This window comes from Amblyomma mixtum, chromosome 6 (assembly GCF_055824585.1).
Source record: "Amblyomma mixtum isolate Tamu chromosome 6, ASM5582458v1, whole genome shotgun sequence".
Lineage (NCBI taxonomy): Eukaryota > Metazoa > Arthropoda > Arachnida > Ixodida > Ixodidae > Amblyomma > Amblyomma mixtum.
The window spans coordinates 34,759,950-34,780,900 of record NC_143017.1 but is presented as its reverse complement, the minus strand read 5'-3'; the positions used below and the strand labels follow the sequence as shown (position 1 = coordinate 34,780,900).

General features: G+C 47.9%; 1 protein-coding gene across 1 annotated transcript in view; it reads right to left on the bottom strand.

Moving 5' to 3' along the window:
* Positions 1-20,951, bottom strand: part of LOC149338772 (protein Spindly-like) — a 49,254-nt gene that overhangs the window by 9,407 nt on the left and 18,896 nt on the right. The window contains exons 5-6 of the mRNA XM_089547783.1: positions 8,456-8,611; positions 5,634-5,855 (exon numbers count right to left, since the gene is read on the bottom strand). Of these exons, the coding sequence (XP_089403909.1) occupies positions 5,634-5,855; positions 8,456-8,611 (378 nt within the window). The remainder of the gene's footprint in view (positions 1-5,633; positions 5,856-8,455; positions 8,612-20,951) is intronic.

Sequence of the window (20,951 nt, the reverse complement as noted above, 5' to 3'; positions counted from 1 at the left end):
CTCATAACTTACATGAAAAGAAGTTGTCAAATGCAACATTTCAGCTCACAAAGATGTGATCTTCCTGGTTCCACAGGTCGTATCCCTTCACTCCTTCCATGTATGTGACCAGTACTCAAGCCCTCTTCCTCCACATGCAGTACCTTCGCTTGCCCACTGAACTTTGCACGCTCCATGCTGTGTCCAGACTTTCATAAAAGCAGTTCTATTGCACTTCTCTACCTATGACCAGAACTTGTTGTGATTCTCTCCATGGTAGATTTGGACTGGGCTTGTTTCCAATGTGACTCAGCAAAATCAGCAAAATGTTAATTGGTGCCACCAGTCCTTCTTTCCCTCTCTCTTCCTTCCTTCCTTCCCTCTTTCCCTCCCTCCTTCCTTCCTTTCCTCTTCCCTCCATCCTTTCCTCTTCCCTCCTTCGTTTCCTCTTCCCTCCTTCCTTCCCTATTCCCTCCTTCCTTTCCTCTTCCCTCCTTCCTTTCCTCTTCCCTCCTTCCTTCCCTATTCCATCCTTCCTTCCTTCTTCCTTTTTTCATTCCCTCTTCCCTCCCTCTACCTTCCTTCCTTTCCGCTTCCCTCCTTCCTTTCCTCTTCCCTCCTTCCTTCCCTATTCCCTCCTTAATTCCCTCCCTCCTTCCTTCCTTCTTTTTTTCATTCCCTCTTCCCTCCTTCCTTCCTTTTTTCATTCCCTCTTCCCTCCTTCCTTTCCTCTTCCCTCCTTCCTTCCTTTCCTCTTCCCTCCTTCCTTCCCTATTCCCTCCTTCCTTTCCTCTTCCCTCCTCCCTTCCCTATTCCCTCCTTCCTTTCCTCTTCCCTCCTTCCTTTCCTCTTCCCTCCTTCCTTTCCTCTTCCCTCCTTCCTTTCCTCTTCCCTCCTTCGTTTCCTCTTCCCTAATTCCTTCCCTATTCCCTCCTTCCTTTCCTCTTCCCTCCTTCCTTTCCTCTTCCCTCCTTCCTTCCCTATTCCATCCTTCCTCCCCTCTTCCCTCCTTCCTTTCCTCTTCCCTCTTTCCTTCCCTATTCCATCCTTCCTTCCCTATTCCCTCCCTCCTTCCTTTTTTCATTCCCTCTTCCTCCTTCCTTTCCTCTTCCCTCCTTCCTTCTTTATTCCGCAAATAAAGAAGCTAACATTTTGGCACACCTTGCCCACCCCACCCTTTGGAAATTATGCTGCGAACACCAAGCGCACAAGACCAGTATGCACTGCTGCTATTGCACGTTCGAAGCTTCAAGCGGAGTATGGAGCCCAGGAGAATTCACGCGATCATAGTCTATCAGCTGCCAGCATAACATACAACAAGGGCAAAAAAAATTCAGGGGGGGGGGGGGGGGGCGCTTTGTTGACCTAAAGTGCGGTGAGTCGGAAGCATTAAGCGTGGTGGTGCTGCTTGTGTCACTGATGTGTGGTTAAGATGTTAGGCTTCGCCTCAAAGAGTGGAACGCGACAGCGTCTTGCAACGCTGCCAGGGAGTCCACAGAACGCCATCACCCATTCAGCTCTACGCCTTGCTCGTCTGTAAATTGGTTTTTGAGGAAAGGAAATGTATCTGTCTCTCATATCTCGGTGGACACCTGAACCTCACTGTAATGGAAGGGAGGAAGATGGGAGTGAACGAAGACAGCGTATTCACTAGATGAGCCTTTGTTCATTCCAAACCATCGAGCTGGCATGGCGGAGTGGTAGCGTACTCGTCTCCCACTCCGGAGGCCCTGGTTTGATTCCCCAACTCAACCAATTTCCTACTCGGTTTTATTTATCTGGTCCGACCAGAAAGGTTAATTAGGCTACTTGGTAAATTAAGCAATTAACAAACCTCAGTCCCACTTACTTGGAGCATCACTATACCATCCCTTTAATTGGTTGCATGGTTACATAGCCAGAGTACGATTGGCCCCGTTCAAAATTCGCGCACTGTGACGTCGAAGCCATTTCGACCAATTGAAAAGCGTGACATTTCTGTCGACAACTCCTGCTTGCAACGATGAGGCATTAAAGGCCTTAATAATGAATGCGTGAAGCAATTCCTTCAGCTGCCTTTTTCAGAGCGCAGCTCTAAAGCGCTCGTCCACGGGTTGAGCTGCGTCACAATCAGTGTGACCGAGCGCGACGAGAGCGAGGGGAGCACGATCTCCTGCCCATCGAGATCAGCTGCGCCGAGCAACGAAAGTACCGCTGCTCGCTCATAGATGGAGCCAGAGAGGTGAACTGCTGTTAAACAAGTTGACCAAGCAGAGGCTCAGCCCTGGCACTGAGAGGACCCCGCTGTTCGCGCCACCGAAACACAAGTTCATCGCTGTTGCCGATAAGACCCAGAAGTTTGCAGTGCCAAAGTAGAGGCCAGGCGACGTCTTCAAGAGGACTCTGCCATTCGCCGCACAGAAACAGATACAGCTGCGCTCAAACTTTGCGTTAGGAATCTCATGATCATCCTTATATTTCAAATTTCTAACTGCCAAGTTGGGGGTGCAGCCGTTACACGGCTAAACGAATGGTTAGTACCTGTCTTTGTTGCAGCGCAGTAACATTCTCTTTAATCATGAGGCAGTACCAACGCACCCAACTAGCTGCTTTACTATATGCGATGCAGTTATACCCGTCACACGGGAGACCCTGAACTTCCTTAAAGGTGCAGTGAAGAGGAATCTGAACTCGCCTTTTTGCCGCGGAAACTCGATCCACCCGTTCCAAGCATTCGTACAAACTACGATTTATTGCCCTGTGTGGCTGATTTCCCTAACTAAATCGAATTACAAGACCGGCTCCCGCCTTTTTTTTTTTTTAATCCTCCCCATACGGTGGGCGGAGTCGACCAACGTGTGGAGTGCTTTTCACCCAGTCCCATGGCGGCTTGCCACTCTGCCATCGGCGGAGTAATCCGTACAAGCAAACAGTCCGCGCATATTTTTATTTCTGCGGGCTTATTTTGCGGCCATATTATCTGCAAATGAAACTATATATTCACGGGAACATAAAAAAACAAAATAAAGCGAAAGCAAAGCCTCCACGGAGCTGGCTGAAAGGCACTCCACGCGTTGGTCGACTCCGCCCACCGTACGGGGAGAATTCAAAAAATAAAGGCGGGAGCCGGACGTTAATTCGATTTAATTAGGAAAATCAGCCGCAGAGGGCAATAAGTCGAAGTTTCCAAGAATGCTGGGAACGTGTAGATTGAGTTCCCGCGGCAAAAAGACGAGTTCAGATTCCTCTTCAGTGCACCTTTAACAAAAAAGAGCGCAAGCAAGATTCGCCTAAAAGAAGGTGCCGCTGTGTCAGACAGCCTGTAACGAGCTCGTTAGAGGAGCCTCCAGTGGCCCATTAGGTGCTGTTACAACGTTCCGACCAGCTGAAAGGTTTTTGGCACTTCTTTTTCTCTCACAAAACGCAATTATCTGGGCGCATCTTTAAAACAAAAATGAACAGTTTTGAAGAGAACAACGAGCATGCTCTTGGCACCGTGCTTTGGTCCTCTCTGCTGGACACCAAGCGCGGTGCTGTGCAATGCCTGTGCAATGGACTGCGACCGAGAATTCGCCACTCTGACGCTTCGCTAGCAGAGGCTGTATGGATAGTGTGAATGCATCGTCCATCATAGTGCTACATCGTCCATCATAGACGTCCGTCATCGTCCATCATCATGAATGCATCGTCCATCATAGTGCTACACGTGGGAGGTGCGAGAGCAGGCATGCAGCAGATCAAAGCAAACAAAAATGGTGTAGTCAAGGCAAGCTGTCAAGCAACTAGTTTGAGAGTACAGTGCAGTCACTAAAAGTGAACATAACTGACTGAGATGGAATATTTATTTTATGCCATAAACACTAATATTATTACAATCAAAGATAAAATAGTTGAAGAAGAAATTTATTTACTTGCTTGGAAGTACAGGACATTGGAAACTAGAGTACTCCCTTCGCCTTTCAAGGAAGATGATTGATCTCCTTATGCTACGAACTTTTTAAACTTCCTTCTTTTAACCCTTTCAGGCGCTTTGTACACAATTGTGTAAGCGGCAAACTTACAGCTTTTTCTGAGAAACTGGAGCACTTAACAGTGATTTCATTATTTCAATAAAATTGAGTACCCTTTTTGTTGCAAATAAGTTGCTTTTTTTGTACCATGTAGCGAATGCAGTAAATAATATTTCACATAAGAGTGAGCTAGTTAGCACTTTGCCCGCCGTTTTTGTGCAGACAGATTTTGCTGCGAGTGAAAACATCGATTGTTTTTGCTCAATTTCGAGCGTAATGTGAATCTTCCAAACACAAAGTGATTCCGCGATCCCTAGGGTGTTTACCTGACACACGAGAATATTTTGATGTTATTATTTCTAACAAATCTGGCACTTTGTACGGAATTCTTCACATCGTTGTAAGAACTGACCTGCTGGTCTTTCACGTTCGATAACTAACAAATTCCCTTTCTTGAGGCCTGAATATACTACTTAGGTGAAAAAATAATTGATTTCAGTGAGAACAAAAAATGTCGCCTGAAAGGGTTAAGGACTGTCACGTGACACAGGGCGCATCTACTTCGAAATACGAACTACTTTGGTTGAATGAAGTTGAAAGGAGTTGAACCATCCCTGTAACCTAAAAGCCTTTTAACATAAACACCTCCAACCTAAATGCCTAGTCGAAATCCTATCCTAGTTGAAATAAAGAAAAAGAAACCGGCTTGGGCCGGGCATGTAATGTGAAGGCAAGATAACCGACGGTTGTTAAGGGTAACAGACTGCATTCCAGGAGAGGGCAAACGTAGCAGGGGGTGGCAGAAAGTCGGGTGGACGGATCAAATATAGAAGTTTTGTGGGGATATGATGGCCGCCACTGGCGAAGGACAGGGTTAATTGGAGAGACATGGGAGAGGTCTTTGCCCTGCAGCGGGTGTAGCCAGGCTGATGATGATTACCTAAAAGCCTTTACTTGGAAGGCATTTACCATGAAGGCCTTTAACCTGAAGGCATTTACCATGAAGGCCTTTAGATGGTTTATGGGGTTTAATGTCCCAAAGCGACTAAGACTATGGAGACGCCTTAGTGGAGGGCTCAGGAAATTTCGACCACCTGGCGTTCTTTAACGTGCACTGACATCGCACAGTACACGGGCCTCTGGAATTTCTCCTCCAAAGAAATTGAGCCGCCGCGGCCGGGATCGAACCTGCGTCTTTCGGGTCAGCAGCCGAGCACCATAACCACTGAGCGACCGCAACAGCTGAAGGCCTTTAGAGTGAAGGCATAAAGGCTTTTAACCTGAAGGCATTTACCATGAAGGCCTTTAGAGTGACGACCTAAATGCCTTTAACCTGAAGGCATTTACCTTGAAGGCCTTCACCCAGGTGAAGGCGTGCCATGTGCCTGGCAGATTACCCACAACACGGTGGGCAGGCGGGCCACCGAGCACAAAGGAGGGTTCAGGGACACACACATGCTTGAAAATGCACCTAGCAGTGTTACCGCACTAATTCTTGTTAGAGGATATTCATGGAGCGGCGTCCGAACCTTTACCGAGGGCCCCTTTCCGATCCCCTTGACAGCTATACCACTGAAGAAAGACTGCCGACCCCTGGGGGTATTCTGTTCCTTCCTTCTCTCTCTGTTGTTGCGTTGAACCACAGAAGAGACGGGAGATGCTCACCTGCAGCAGTCGCAGCTGGCGGGCGTCCGCCTTGCTGCCAGAGCCCATGGCCAGAATCATGGCTGTCTGGTTGCGGGTCTGGCGCACTTGCTCCAGCAGGAACTTCCTCTGCTCCTCGAGGGCCCGGTAGCGCGCCCGCAGGGAGATCAGCTCCTGCTCCTGCTTGAGGCGCCGGTCCTCCACCTCAGAGAAGAGCGAGTTCCCTCGCCGCTTGGGGTCCACCTGGAACTCTTAACTGTTTTCATCTGTACCTACCTGCGATACCTTTGCATATTTAAGTGTTTGTTATCTTCCCATTGGACTAGTTGTGAAAAAGGCGCTTGTCCTGTGGTTTCCTCTCTGTCTTTTGTTTGTTCGCACCCACAAATTTCATCATGAACAACCGACAACTAGCCCAGCTTTCCACTGTGTTGAACCAAGGGGATATACAGGAAAGAAAATGCTAGCGCAATAAGTTTAAGGCACTCCCCAGGGTGGTTTGGTTTGGTATTGGGGTTTAACGTCCCAAAGCGACTCAAGCTATGAGGAACGCTGTAGTGAAGGGCTCCGGAAATTTTGGGGTTCTTTAACGTGCACTGACATCGCACAGAAGGGAAGAAAATGCTAGTGCAATAAGTTTAAGGCACTCCCCAGTGTGGCTCGGTTTGGTATTGGGGTTTAACGTCCCAAAGCAACTCAAGCTATGAGGAACGCTGTAGTGAAGGGCTCCGGAAATTTTGGGGTTCTTTAACGTGCACTGACATCGCACAGAAGGGAAGAAAATGCCAGTGCAATAAGTTTAAGGCACTCCCAGGGTGGTTCGGTTTGGTATTGGGGTTTAACGTCCCAAAGCGACTCAAGCTATGAGGGACACCGTAGTGAAGGGCTCCGTAAATTTTGGGGTTCTTTAACGTGCACTGACATCGCACAGAAGGGAAGAAAATGCTAGTGCAATAAGTTGTCCATCCACCAGCTGTGTCTCTTGCTGTCAGCCAGCCATCTGACGTAGCAGTCTCAGCTGTACGGCCTGTAACTGCCCCAACCTTCTTGCAGCCACCCACAGCCGACCATGCCCACACGTGAATCACCACTGGCCAGCCGCTCCGGACTGCCACTCCCACTTTACCCAAGCACCTGGCATTGAGCCCAGCAACTTCCTTCGGCATCGTCACAGCTGTCGCCGTTATGTCGACGGTCACACCACAGCTGCTGTCAGTCCATGGAGCCGCTTCGGCCGTTCCTGTGCTTGTGTCCGTGTACTCGGCGCGTCAGATCCCCATGGACATCAGCCGCAACGTTCCAACACTGACGACACTTGTGTCCGCGGGCAGCACTACAATCGGTGACGGCCCGACCATGGCCTCCCCTGCCCCCATGTCCATTGTCAGCTCGGCACCCTGCATCATTCGCCCGTTGCGCAGCAGCCAGGCTCGTCCACCTGAACCCGCGCACTCCACCCGACGGCTCTTCCCGGCCCCTGACATGAACTTACCGGACCTTGTAACGACCCCGTGGGGACACTGTTCCTCTAGCTGCCTGCTTGCCTGCCGTGGCTACTCCATCTCTGCCCCGTCGGCGCGTACATTTCGACGTTCCGTCTAGGCGGGGGGCTCTATAGCCCCCGGGGACGCTATAAAGCGCTGGCACTGAGATCGGCGTTCCCGCGATAGAGGAAAATAAAGATGGACAGCGCGTGCTCGGAGCGCACGTCCGGCACGGGCTGTTCGGAACTAGAAGCCTGCCACGCTGGTCATCTTGCTCTTGTGCTCCGCTGCGACCCCGCAAATCCTCAACAGCCCCATTCACATTGAGACAAGGTAGCAGTGCAGCGGCTACCTCTCAACAGTGTGCAACACAACAGTGTGCAACAGGCATGTATTTTTGGAAGCACCGCAGGGACACCACAGGGAGTAGACACACCAAGTGGCATCTGTAACTGCGCAGAACTGTAGTCAGCTCGCTGGTCGAATACAGCCCGGCCGCCATTGCTTCGAAAAGGGAAACTGAAACTATGTGGCCGCCCAAGTTTTTGGTCATGGAACCCACCGAACATTGTCACGCCTGGCATTCCACGCAGCATGTCAGAGGTGCCCGAACAGCTGACATGATATTTGGCGTGATGTGAGATATTTGAACAAACACTTGCTCTGCCATTAATATCTAAACCCAGATTTCAGTCGAAAGCCTGTCCAAATTAATCCGTGCAAACCCAGCTACTTCCTCATTAACAACAGTCCAATGCCGGCCGAGACCAAGTCAGTTGTTCGAATTATTTCAATGTTCGCATTAATGGGAATCAAAATTGTGTATTGAATCAGTAACAAACAATCCCTCCCTTTCTTGAAGATTAAAATTAACAACACTGGAGAGGGCAAGCAGTATAAGAAAAGTGATTTTTTTTTCCAAACAGTGGTTTCGAACAGGGAAAACAATGGCTGCAGTGAAATGCAGACCAGCTAAAGGATTTTCTAGAACTCCCTCTCTCGTAGCCTGTGGGGCAAATGAACTGAACTGGGACGGCTGCTGTCTGCAAAAGCTTCTGCTTACTGAGTTAGCACAAAAGAAGAGGCAGAGTTATCATCCAAGGAGCTGTAAGACTGCTCCATACTGACAGTAGGAAGAACTACACTGAGCAAAGAAAGAACGCAGGTTGATATCCTAGCTGAAATCAGTAAGAGGAACCGAACAAGTTGTAGGGCTAGGACAGTAGGTTCCAACAGAAGGAAAGCGCAGCAGAGAGTGGGGTCAGCTGATAAGATAAGGAAAACTGCAGGGATAACTGGAGGGGGAAGCGGCTTGCCCTGCAGTCGACGTAGTTAGGCTGACGATGGATGATGACTTGCCTGGTCCATCTGGAGGTTCTCCAACTGAGCCCGAAGTTGAACGCACTCATCTTCTTGATTCTGTGTCAGGGTCTTCTGCGTAAACAGGTCATTCATGGTGGATCTCAACTTGTCTTCCACAGCCTCAAGGCGAGCGAACAGGCAGTCCCTGTCCCTCTGCAGAAAAGAAAAGAACGTAAGGTCACAACCAGTAGCACAGCAAGTTACCTTCAACATGCATTACGTTAACAGGCCGCCCTTTGAGCGAACTGCTCAGTTTCTTGCAAACCAGCAGTTTTGTCGACACTACTGGGGCCCAGCTTGGCTCGTCGCGTATGCTCGTGGCGGTGCGGCTACCAAACGACCTTGAGTCGCCGTTGCCTAGCAACTGCTCCAGATGGCGCCACGCCGCTGCCGCCTGTCGCCTACACACCCAGAGGGCACCACCCTCGCACAGGCGCTGGGTTTCACAGCTCATGACAGCGACGTGCCAGCCCGGCACGGGCTAAACCAAACGCTTAAACACAAGCTAACACCACAAGCGCATTTGCAAAAATGGCATGTACGATCTTGTGCTGTTGACTAGCAACCTGAGTTACTACCCGAGCTTACGTGAGTTGCTCGGGTAAGCTCGGGTTGTAACTCGGGTAAGTTTGGACGAGCGTCGTGCCATCTGCGCGAGAGGTTGCTCGGGAAGAGCAACATGGGTTGCAAAATCCTGACGGGTCGCTGGGATAGGAACAGCCACCTGCCAGTGCAGTGGCGCATAACTGCGCCACTGCGCTGGCAGTGGTATATGAGGACTCGCCGCCATCTATGAATCTTAAGTAGGAATTACCAATTCAGCATACATGGGTGTTAACCCACTAAAGATATTGCCACATATCACTATAGTGGCCGTTCGTTCGCGCTCCAGGCCGTAGGAAAGGGGCGTTTTCATTTCTGTTTGTGACGCGAGAAGCGACCAGATTAATCTCGATTGATCACAGCCATGAAGAGCTGCATCTAGGTTTTTCCAGATTACTGTAGATGATCTTGTCCTGTTATGTCGAAGTTTCCTTGCCGGCTTTAAATTGAGCGATGCCGCGAGCGGCAGGCATTCGTAGTTCGATGATTGACGAGCACGTTTGTTGCTTATGCCGCCGCCGAGTGACTCAGTTCTTTTGCGGGCGCAAGTCAGCCCAAATAAAGAGCTTCGTTTGAAAGTTTTGTTGCTGTCTTCCTGACTGCTGGACTGCCGTCACTACAACGTGACAATATCATGCCACACCCCTAAGGCGGAGTTTAAGTGCCCCTTCCAAATGAAGAATGAACACCTGCTTTCGCAGGTGTACTCTAACTACGTTAAAGGTGCACTGAAGAGGATTCTGAACTTGTCTTTTTGCCGCGGGAACTCGATCCACACGTTCCGAGCATTCTTAAAAACTGCGACGTATTGCCCTGTGTGGCCGTTTTACCTAATTAAATCGAATTAGCGTCCGGCTCCCGCCTTTATTTTTTTAATTCTCCCTCGTATGGTGGGCGCAGTCGACCAATGCGTGAAGTGCCTTTCAGCCAGCTCCGTGGAGGCTTTGCTTTCACTTTATTTTCTTTTTTAGGTTTCCGTGAATAAATAGTTTCATTCGCAGATAATATAGCCGCAAAATAAGCCCGCAGAAATAAAAATCAGCGCGGACTATTTCCTACTACGGACTACTATGTATTACTCCGCCGATGGCAGAGCGGCAAGCCGCCACGAGACTGGCTGAAAGGCGCACCACACGTTGGTCGACTCCGCCCATCGTACGAGGGAGAATTCAAACAAAAAGGCGGGAGCTGGATGTTAATTTGATTTAATTAGAAAAATCGGCCACACAGGACAATAAATCGAAGTTTCTAAGAAAGCTCGGAACGTGTAGATTGAGTTCCCGCAGCAAAAAGACAAGTTCAGATTCTTCTTCAGTGCACCTTTAAGCCCCTAACAATTTTTTGTTGTGCTTTTATATTTTTTGCATAAATTCTCCATAAAGTGAATAAATTTTGACATCATTGGCATTGGTGCTTGTCTGCCTTCTTTCTGCTCATGTTTTTTCTTCTTCAAAAGTGCTACTTCCTCCCTTCCCCAACAATGCCAAATAAAGAGAGCTACAGGTAAAAATAAAGCCCTGCTTGAAAGGCACCCCTTCCTCAAAAGTTGAATTTTTCCTTTCCAATAATTCCTCTGTTTTCTTTGGCCTGCCGGCGTGCTGGAAGGTATGGGCAATGCCCAACAACAGCAAACGTGACAGCTGCGACTGTCAATCACCTGTCGTCATATGACATATGATTACCGTGCCATACGGCACACGTCACTTTGGTATGGTTTACGAGGTTTAACATCCCAAAGAAACTCGCGCTACGAGGGACACTGTAGTGAACGGGCCTGGATAATTCTGCCCACCTGGTGTTTTTTAATGTGCAGTGACACTGCACAGTACAGGGGCCTCTAGCATCTTGTTTCCGAAATGTGACGACAGCAGCCAAAACGTCACTTGGTCATTGTTAGTAAGAGTCAGAGGCAATGGGAAATTATTTTCAGCAAGCCTGGTTAGTTGCACTCTGGTTGCTAAGATGGCCAGGACCAACAAATTTTCAACAGAGTTCGTGGGTGAGAAGTTCAGAGAGAAAAGTACCGAGATTACGGAAACAAACTGTTAACAGACAAATTACGATACATAAAGTGTGAACTGATAAAATGTCGTCACAGAGAAGAATACTTGTCCTGAAAGTACACCACACGGGTATGACATTAGTTAACATTAAAATTATTCTTGCGAAGGTTTTTCGTTTGTTTTTTATGGCATCAGTGGCCAATGACAACAACTTTACAAGGTGTTTTCATCTTCTCAAGGTGGAGCTTCACTCCAATGAAGCCAAGCACCAGGACAGGGGAGAGCTTGTGCCCATTGTTTCACCGGTGTGTACCCAACAGCACTGCAGACACCTCCCACATGCGAGGTTGATCCTCAAGCCACTAGGCCGCTACTGCAGTATTCTCGAGATTTTCTATGGCAAATAATAAAAATAGAGATCTGTTTCATTTTGTGGATGACTCTGTGCAGTTGTGATAGTGCCTCCAATCTCAGAGGCTATGCCTTACTGTCATTCGCAACCAAACAGTGATCATAGAGTCCTCTTCAGTCTTCTTGAGTTTGAACCAAGTGATGGGAAAATTTTTCAATCTCTTTTCCGCACCAATAAATGCACCTTTTGCATACGTTTAATGCCAACTTAGTCAGAGGAAGCCACACAGTAGATTTTTACTTAGAACAAAGGCTGGACAGAGCTATCCTCAGTGTCCCTTTGAAATGTTGCCTCTGACAGTGCAGCGTGACTGACAACTCGAGTTCCAGCCAGAAGAAGTTGAATCAAGGTCCACTACAATATCCCAATATAAGTTCCATTACTCAGTAGCTGCCTCCTCAAAGGAGACAGTTTTATCCCAATTTCCCCCTTTTAGGGAGAGGAGGTGGGAAGCTATCCCCACTGGGGATGTGGCAAGTGACTAAAGGGGTTTGTGTCGCTACTAGTGATGCAAAACGATTGGAAAATTGACTATCGATATATAGTGCTACCATCGATAGACTATCAATAGTATTGCTATCAATACTGTTGCTATCGATAGTATTACTAACGATATTACCGCTATTGTGAAGAAGATGGACCCCTTCGCTGGACGCCGATAAAGAAGAAGCGGTTCTGGGATTGCCATCGCGCAGATCGTGTTGGTCTTGGTCGCCCCGCTCCATCGCCGACCTCGACGCCGTCCCCGAAGTCCTTCTTCTACATTTGGTGGAGGTGCTGCCTGGTCTCCTTGCCTCACGTATGCCAAGACGAGCTCGTATGGCTGAAGACGGACACCACCCACCACCACCGCTTCGCAGCCTGGTGACTTGGCTGCACTCACACTACTTGTTCTTGCACCGGACCAGTCGTCTCCTGACGTTTTCCTCCGCTCCATCGACGCCGATCTTGCTGGCCCTCAACGCACTGAACTTCTCGCACTGCTTCATCAATTCCGTTCTTCATTCGACTTTCATCAGCCTGCTTTGAGCCGCACATCAACTGTCGCCCACCACATTGACACCGGTTCTCATGCTCCTCTGCGTCAGTGCCCCTATTGTGTCTCTGCCACCGAGCGCCGAGTTATTGAAGCCCAAGTTGACACTATGCTTCAGAATGGCGTGATCGAGCCTTCTAACAGTCCGTGGGCCTCTCCTGTAGTCCTCGTGAAGAAGAAAGACGGTTCTATTCGCTTCTGCGTTGACTACCGTCGCCTAAATAAAATCACGCGGAAAGATGTGTACCCTCTACCTCGTATAGATGATGCATTGGACTGTTTACAAGGCGCTGAACTCTTTTCTTCGCTCGATTTACGCTCCAGTTACTGGCAGGTACCCATGGCTGCGGAAGATCGCCCTAAAACCGCATTCGTCACCCCTGATGGCCTCTTTGAATTTACCGTCATGCCTTTCGGTCTGTGTAATGCTCCTGCTACATTCGAGCGTATGATGGACACTATTCTGCGTGGCCTGAAGTGGAAGACGTGCCTGTGTTACCTTGACGACATCGTGGTGTTCTCGCCGGACTTTGCGACCCACCTCTCTCGCCTGAAGCAGGACTTGACATGTCTTGCGAATGCCGGCCTGCAGCTCAACTTGAAGAAGTGTCGTTTCGCTGCTCGTGAGCTATTTTAGGCCACGTTGTGTCCAAGGAGGGTATCCGCCCTGATCCCGCCAAACTTCGAGCTGTGACTGCCTTCCCGAAACCTACTACCATTAAACAACTCAGAAGCTTCTTGGGCTTGTGCTCATACTTTCGGCGTTTTATACGGAACTTTGCATCCATTGTCGCCCCGCTGACTCAGCTCCTTGGCCATAACTCAGACTTTTCCCTGTGGTCACCAGCATGCAACGCCGCCTACAATACCTTGCGCCGCCTCCTCACAGCTCCGCCCATCCTGCGCCATTTTGACCCCCAGGCGCCCACCGAAGTGCACGCAGACGCCAGTGGCGTCGGCCTGGGTGCTGTGCTTGCTCAGCGCCCCTCTGGATTCGGCGAATACGTGGTCGCTTATGCCAGCCGTACTCTCACGAAAGCCGAAACTAACTACTCAGTAACGGAAAAGGAGTGCTTGGCCGTTGTCTGGGCACTCACAAAGTTTCGACCTTACCTTTACGGCCGTCCTTTTGATGTAGTCACTGATCATCATGCCCTCTGCTGGCTTTCATCGCCCAAAGATCCCTCCGGCCGGTTGGCACGATGGGCTCTTCGTCTCCAAGAATATAATATCCGTGTCGTTTACCGATCTGGTTGCAAGCATACAGACGCCGACGCTTTGTCTCGCTCGCCGCTTCCAGCTGACCTTGCCAGCCTCTCTGCCTTGGACCCCGTGGCGTTTACGCTCGACGTCAGTGACATGCCCGCCGAACAACGAAAGGACCCATGGATAGCCTCTCTTATTGACTACCTCTCCAACCATTCGCAAGTTACTCCTTCACGCGCCGTTCGCCGCCAAGCTTCCCACTACGAGATTCGGGATCACCTCCTTTACCGGCGCAACTACAATTCAAGTGGACGGAAATGGCTCCTCGTGATCCCGCGCCATCTACGCACCGAAGTATGTACAGCTTTCCACGTCGATCCGCAGTGCGGTCACGCCGGAGTTTTCAAGACATACACTCGAATCCGTCTTCGCTACTATTGGCGCGGTATGTACAACTCGGTTCTTTGGTACGTCTGATCGTGCCTGGCTTGCCAACACTGCAAACCTGCCTCTCACCGTTCGGATGGTGAGTTACAGCCTCTCATATGTCCGCTTAGACCCTTCAACCGCATTGGCATCGACTTCTACGGCCCTCTTCCGTACACAGCTGCCGGCAATCGCTGGGTTATTGTCGCGGTTGACCATCTGACGAGATATGCCGAAACCGCCGCGCTCCCTGCCGCAACAGCCCGTGATGTGGCCGGATTCTTATTGACGCACTTCATTCTCCGTCACGGTGCTCCTCGCGAACTGCTCAGCGACAGAGGCCGTGCTTTCTTATCTGACGTCGTTCAAGCCCTGCTCGCTCAGTGCAAAGTCATTCACCGCACTTGCACCGCCTACCATCGGCAAACAAACGGTCTTACTGAACGATTTAATCGCACCCTCGGTGACATGTTCGCCAAGTATGTTGGATCCGATCACACCGACTGGGACATTGTGCTGCCTTATATCACCTATGCTTACAACACTGCTACGCAATCCAGCACGGGTTTCTCTCCGTTCTTTTTGCTTTACGGTCGGCATCCATCTGCTCCCCTTGATACAGTGCTCCCCTACAAACCTGATGCCTCTGAATGTACCACCGTTACCGAAGCTGCACGGCACGCCGAAGAATGCCGCCAGATTGCCCGATCGTTCACGACCGACTCTCAATGGCGCCAAAAACATCACCATGACACCACTCAGAAGAATGCACTACACTTCGAGCCCGGCTCGCTCGTGTGGCTATGGGTTCCATCCGGCAGCCCCGGCCTCTCAACAAAACTGCTCTCCAGGTACCATGGGCCCTACCGTGTCGTCGAGCGCACTTCGCCAGTTAATTACGTTGTTGAGCCTCTTACACCACCTTCTGATCTTCGGCGCCGTGGCCGTGAAACTGTACATGTGCAGCGCCTTAAGCCGTTCTACGACCCCATCGTATCTTCGTCCCCTTAAGTCGCCAGGATGGCTCCTTTTTCTCTGGGGGGCATTGTGAAGAAGAAGATGGACCCCTTCGCTGGACGCCGATAAAGAAGAAGCGGTTGTGAGATTGCCATCGCGCAGATTGTGTTGGTCTTGGTCGCCCCGCTCCATCGCCGACCTCGACGCGGTCCCCGAAGTCCTTCTTCTACACTATCGATAGCAAGACTATAGATAGTGCAACTGTCGATGGTAAGACTATTAATACTAACAATATTGATATTATGCATTTGTTGGCCAGTAATAAACCAAAACATTTGCGATACCTGATAGCTTTCAAGGTCTCATGAGGCTTAATGTCCCAAAGAGACTCAAGCTATGAGGGATGCCAAAGTGAAGGACTCCGGGTAGATTTCGACCAGCTGTGGTTGTTTAAAGCGCACTGGGACAGTTCGGAAAAATGCCTGGAACTGCATCCGATGAAAAGAACAAACAGCACAAGTTGTGCTGGCTTACACGACACTATCGTGCTCTGCAGACATCGTCTTGCTGATGTAACCACTGAAGAAATGCTTTTTGCACATATGCTTCGCAATCTAACATTTTATCCAGCAACTTTACGTAGGGACCTTAGTAAAACACGCTGCGGGGCTAGTTGGTTATGCGCCCGTCCTGTCATGTCCTCTGTGTATTCGTCCTATAAGTTAGCGCTGCTTAAATTTTAACGAAAGAAAATTTACGTAGGGAACATCTGCAGAGCTCAGTGATGCATTGGCCGCGAAAATGGGCGAGCCCTGTCAGTTACTTATACCATCACCTGCATACCACACACTCAGGAAACCAAGTTTAGGATGCAGTGGGTACTCGTGGTTGATTTTATAGGATCGATAGTATTATAGTATATAAAAAGTAGTACCGATACGGCTATCAATCATACTATGAATAGAACTATCGAAAGTACTATTGATACTCCTATCGGAAGTACTAACTACTGATAGTCTTTTTTACCATCGCTAGTTTGATAGTGACTTAACTATCGATAGTATTGATATTACTAGCAATATTTTTGCATCACTAGTTGCTACACGTGGCGAACCATAATGGAACTGCTCCCTTGATATCTCATTTAAAGCACGTATTGATAATGTTACGCTAGAATGCCAGAACACCTAATGTCTACTGCATTTAAATGAAACCAACTTAACCCTTTCACTGTCACGGACGTACCGGTACGTTTTCGCGCTTTCCCCCCCACAGTGTCACTGACGTACCGGTACGTTCTCTATCGTGCGTTCAAAATTTCGCGCTTGAGCGCAAAGCTGACACTCTTGGACTAGCTGCGCCATCTGGTGAATCTTTCTACAAGTTCGTATTTTCGCCCCTTACTGTTTTGGTACGTGTATTGAAGAGTACAGAGCGACTGCCATCCCACCCCTCCCTCTTTGCTGAGTGGCGCGGTCGCTCCGCGTTCGCCGGATCATGACGCGTGCGTGTGGTTATGGGTCCAAGGGTTGTTCTGCCATCTGCAGCTGTTTTGCAGGTTTTTATTTTTCTTCTGTCGGCGTGTGAGCTACGGCGCTTCAAGTTCAAGGGCGCGCGCCGTTGCCACTCGGAGAGTCAGAGAGACTGACACATGACTCGATCGCTGCTTTCGCTCTCTCGTCGCACCCTCGCTTGCGGCTGGCAGCAGCAAAAGCAAAGCCCCTCAACTTTGTTTTAGCCTTTTTCCATCTCCCTCTCTCATCTTTATTACACAGCGTCCCATTTCTCTCCGTTTTGCGGGCCACTGAAAGCACACCCCCGCTGCGCGCGGTTACTTTCGGATATGGCTGGCCGCGCGGGACCTTCCTCTGCACATTGGAGCGGTGGCTCTTCAGATTCTAAATACCAGCCGAGCTCGGATTCGGACTCTGACAGCGTCTCATCCGCATCGTCAGATTCTGACGTTGAAACGGCGGGACCTTCATCCCGGAAGTGTGCGACACTGGGGGTGCGTCACGGGCAGACACACCCGACAGCGAAAGGGTTAATCAAACGGCTACATTTATATTAGTTGTGCAAACAGTGTAGAAGTAAACACAAGGAGGGATATGACGTCACATTTTCGTAGCATTGGAGCAAGAACAACGACACGTGCTTTGCAAAATGCTGCAGTTCACAGACTACACAGCGTAGTACTGCCAGATGTGGGCTAAAGCAGTGATGATCCAGCAACTGTTTGCTGCACAGTCGAATGCAATTTGAAGGCCGTCACTGGAACTGAACAGGCCCATTAAATTGTTCCTAAATGAGATGTCGCTTACCCTCCGATAAAAATGCCGGAAAGAGGAATCAAGCTCATGCATTCTGTTCGGTTTTCAGCTAAATCTAAACTGCATTTAACCACTTTTTTTATTCACGTCCAAATCGCTTCAGACTAGTACACTGTGTGAGAACTGGGCCACAGAGGCCAATTGTAACGTGCTCAAAAGGTCAAGCGGGATTTTGTGGAATCTGTAAAAGCCAGCTCTGCAATAAGGACGTCTTCCATTGCTGACAAACGGTGCACGACCAGAGGTGAGTGTTAGTGAACATTAGTTAGTGTTAGTGAGCGTTAGTGAGCATTAATGATCCCACTTCCAGTGCACAACAACGGCTAGAGGAAAACAGCCGGGTCCACTTCTCAATACAGATTCGACATCACGCAGTCACCAAATGAGGCAAGCGTCAATAACGAGTGCATTAAAAAGACTCCCTTTCATTTGAAATGCGCGCAATACAAATTTTTTTCCACCGCTGAAATTCAAATCATTGAGACTGTGTGTTGTAACAGGTTGAGCATGTCAGCTGCTGTTTCACCTACTGAGGCTGGCTGCGGAAATTAGATTGAAAAATTTTCCCATCACTTGGTTCAAACTCAAGAAGACTGAAGAGGACTCTGTGATCACTGGTTGCGAATGACAGTAAGGTATAGCCTCTGAGATTGGAGGAACAGTGGTGCAGAAGGGAAACAGCATAGGCTTTAAAAATCAACGAGCTTAAGCAGGTCGAATGTGTGCAACTTTCAGGTAAAGCAAGCCAAGTCTTTTTGGGCTAGCACATGAAATAGTGAAGTAATCGCCGAATAAAATCGCGACGCCTTTAAAGCTTCTCCGCAGCTCCCACAACGCTACGTGGGATGGACGCATGATGACATCATCGAAGGTGTCGGTACATTTCCAACGCATAAACTCCCACTTTGAAGGAAAAAAACAGTACCAGCGAAGGTAAATTCCACTCAGCGCTGTTTGCCAGCGTCCAGTGAGACACGGCATGGTGTGGCTGACGACAGCGGTAATTTGAAATCATACCTTCCGTGACGCCACACTGTACTTCCCCGCATTCCTCCGGTGCATTGAGAAGAAGCGCAAACCTGAATCGTTAATTACGTCACTATTTTAAATGCTAGTGCAAAAACCCTTGGCATGCTTTACCCACAGCCTACACAGATTTGAATCTTTGAATATCGCAAAATTCTCAAAAAGTGATGCAGTTGCCCTTTAAGAAGGGGGCGCAGCTTTCAAGTCGCGAAATTCTCGAAGAAGATCAAGCTTGAGAAAACACCAGACTTCGCATCTATAAGGTCTTTATAATTATATCCCAAAAGGTATTCTCCGAAAACAGCCCAGAAATTATAGTAAAAAACGTTTTTCATGACTGTAGGTAGCAAAAAACTGCTTGAGATCTCCTTGTAAATGCCAGTTTTCTAAAAAGTACTTTTGACCTGACTGTCCCGCTTGCAGGCAGCATAGCACGACAGTGGCTTCATGGATTGTCATGTGGTTCGCTGCATTGGGTTCCTCGGTAAATTCTTTATGCAGTGACATTCCTATATTTCTGAATTGCTTTCTTGGTTTGTTCGCTGCGTCACTAATTTGAAATGACTGTGATGGGTGCATTACGCAAGTATGGATATAATGTTCTGTGTAGCAAAAACTCAGGTTGAGAACAATATTCCTTTGGCTAGAATTCAAGAGCTTGGTAGAGCAATTCAAGAGTTTGGTAGAGCAATGAAGCACGCGAAAATTCTTATCAAAACTACGGAAGATACATGAGTGAAAATTTGTATTTATTCATTTTGATGCACTTCCCAACAAGTGTGCCAAATGTCATCGCTATATGCCAAAAAAATAAATTCGCCTCCAAAGCCCGCATCCCCCTTTGAGGAAACGCAATGTGACGTCGAATAACACACACTACCTTATGTGGCCCCTTTCTGTGAAGTTTAAACGAGCCTATGGTTTAAGGAGTGACACTGGTCTTAGACTTATTTTTCTCATTTTTAGACCAATCCTAATTAAACTGTACCATCTTGCTCAGTTTTTTATACTGATTTCAACAATAAAATTACCTTTCTCATAAATTAGTCGGTTCCCAAGTTAATTATTTTAATTAGTCATTCATTAGTACCTCGGTGCAAAAAAACTGCTCAATAGAAAATCATTTTTAATCCATGGCAACATAGTATGGTGAGTAAAGAGTGCAATAATCAAAACCATTTTTCCATTTTACCCTCATTAGTAACTTTACAGCACTTGGAATATCAGTGGTCAAGGTGTGAATGTAATGCAATGCTAAACATTGCAAAATTATAAATTTTTGAACTGCGATTGAACAGATCTGCTTCAATTATTGCACACACTGTGCCTTCAGCTTCCCTTAGCAAACAATATGACATCTCTGTCTGTCCTTGATGTTGAGATATCGACATACTAAGACAGCAAGATGTCCAAAATTTTCATGCCATCAAACTGTCTGCTCCTGCAAAAATTCAGCCCACACGATGATCTGAATTTAATATTAAGGTCAAAATGCTGATTTCTTGAAGGAAAAAATTAGTACAGCTGGAGAATAATAGCTGTAGATTCCACAAATGTCATTTTTTGAAAATAGAATTTTTGGTCGTTTTTTGGTCTCAAAGACCAGTGTGCCTCGTTAAGGGAGGAATGAGGGTATCGAAGGCAACTTTTCTATTTTTCGACTTAGAGTGGTGAAATTTGGTAGACTGGGTTTTAACAGCATCAAACAATCAGATATAAAGTTGCACGATGACAGCTTCAGTAGGTTCCCTTTTATCATTGTTTATATGTTGTCCCCATGTTGCTTGCCATGTGGAAAGCCTAGCATGACAAAAAAACAGGCTACAGGTCTGTAAATGCTTTTAATATTTATTAAAAGTGTAGTGTAAATCAAGACTCTCTTAATTATTTTTTTAAAGTTTCTCTCCTCTTTTTTTTTAAAGGACACAATATGCACCTTCTTTTATGTCTAGAATGTATCATGCTCTAGTTACCATGTAATAAAAACATGTGGGCCTAAATGGCAAATCTGAGACTTTCTTGACTCAGACCACATTTCAGTGATCCCAACAAACGGGGTAAAAATCTATGCACCCATTGCTGTGCTATGCTTTCCACGAGCAAGGTGTTCAGCTCAAAACAAACTTTCGAGAACACAAGCCTGAGAGTTCTAAGCTAGCGCACACTGTCTATGTGTAGATGCCAACAAATATACTTATTTGGAGCGCTTAAAGTTTATTTCTGGGTGAAATATTTCATTACAACATACAAACAGTGTTGGAGATGCCAAAAAGTGTACTTTTCAAAAATTGACTTTCTCCACAATTTTTGCGATCTGATCCCCACATCCACCCTTGATCCTTGTGGGGATCAGATCGCAAAAATCGCGAAAAAAGTCGATTTTTGAAAAGTACACTTTTTGACATCTCCAACACTCTTTCTATGTTGTACTGAAATATTTCACCCAAAAGTAAACTTTAAGTGGTCCAAATAAATATATTTGTCAGCATCTACA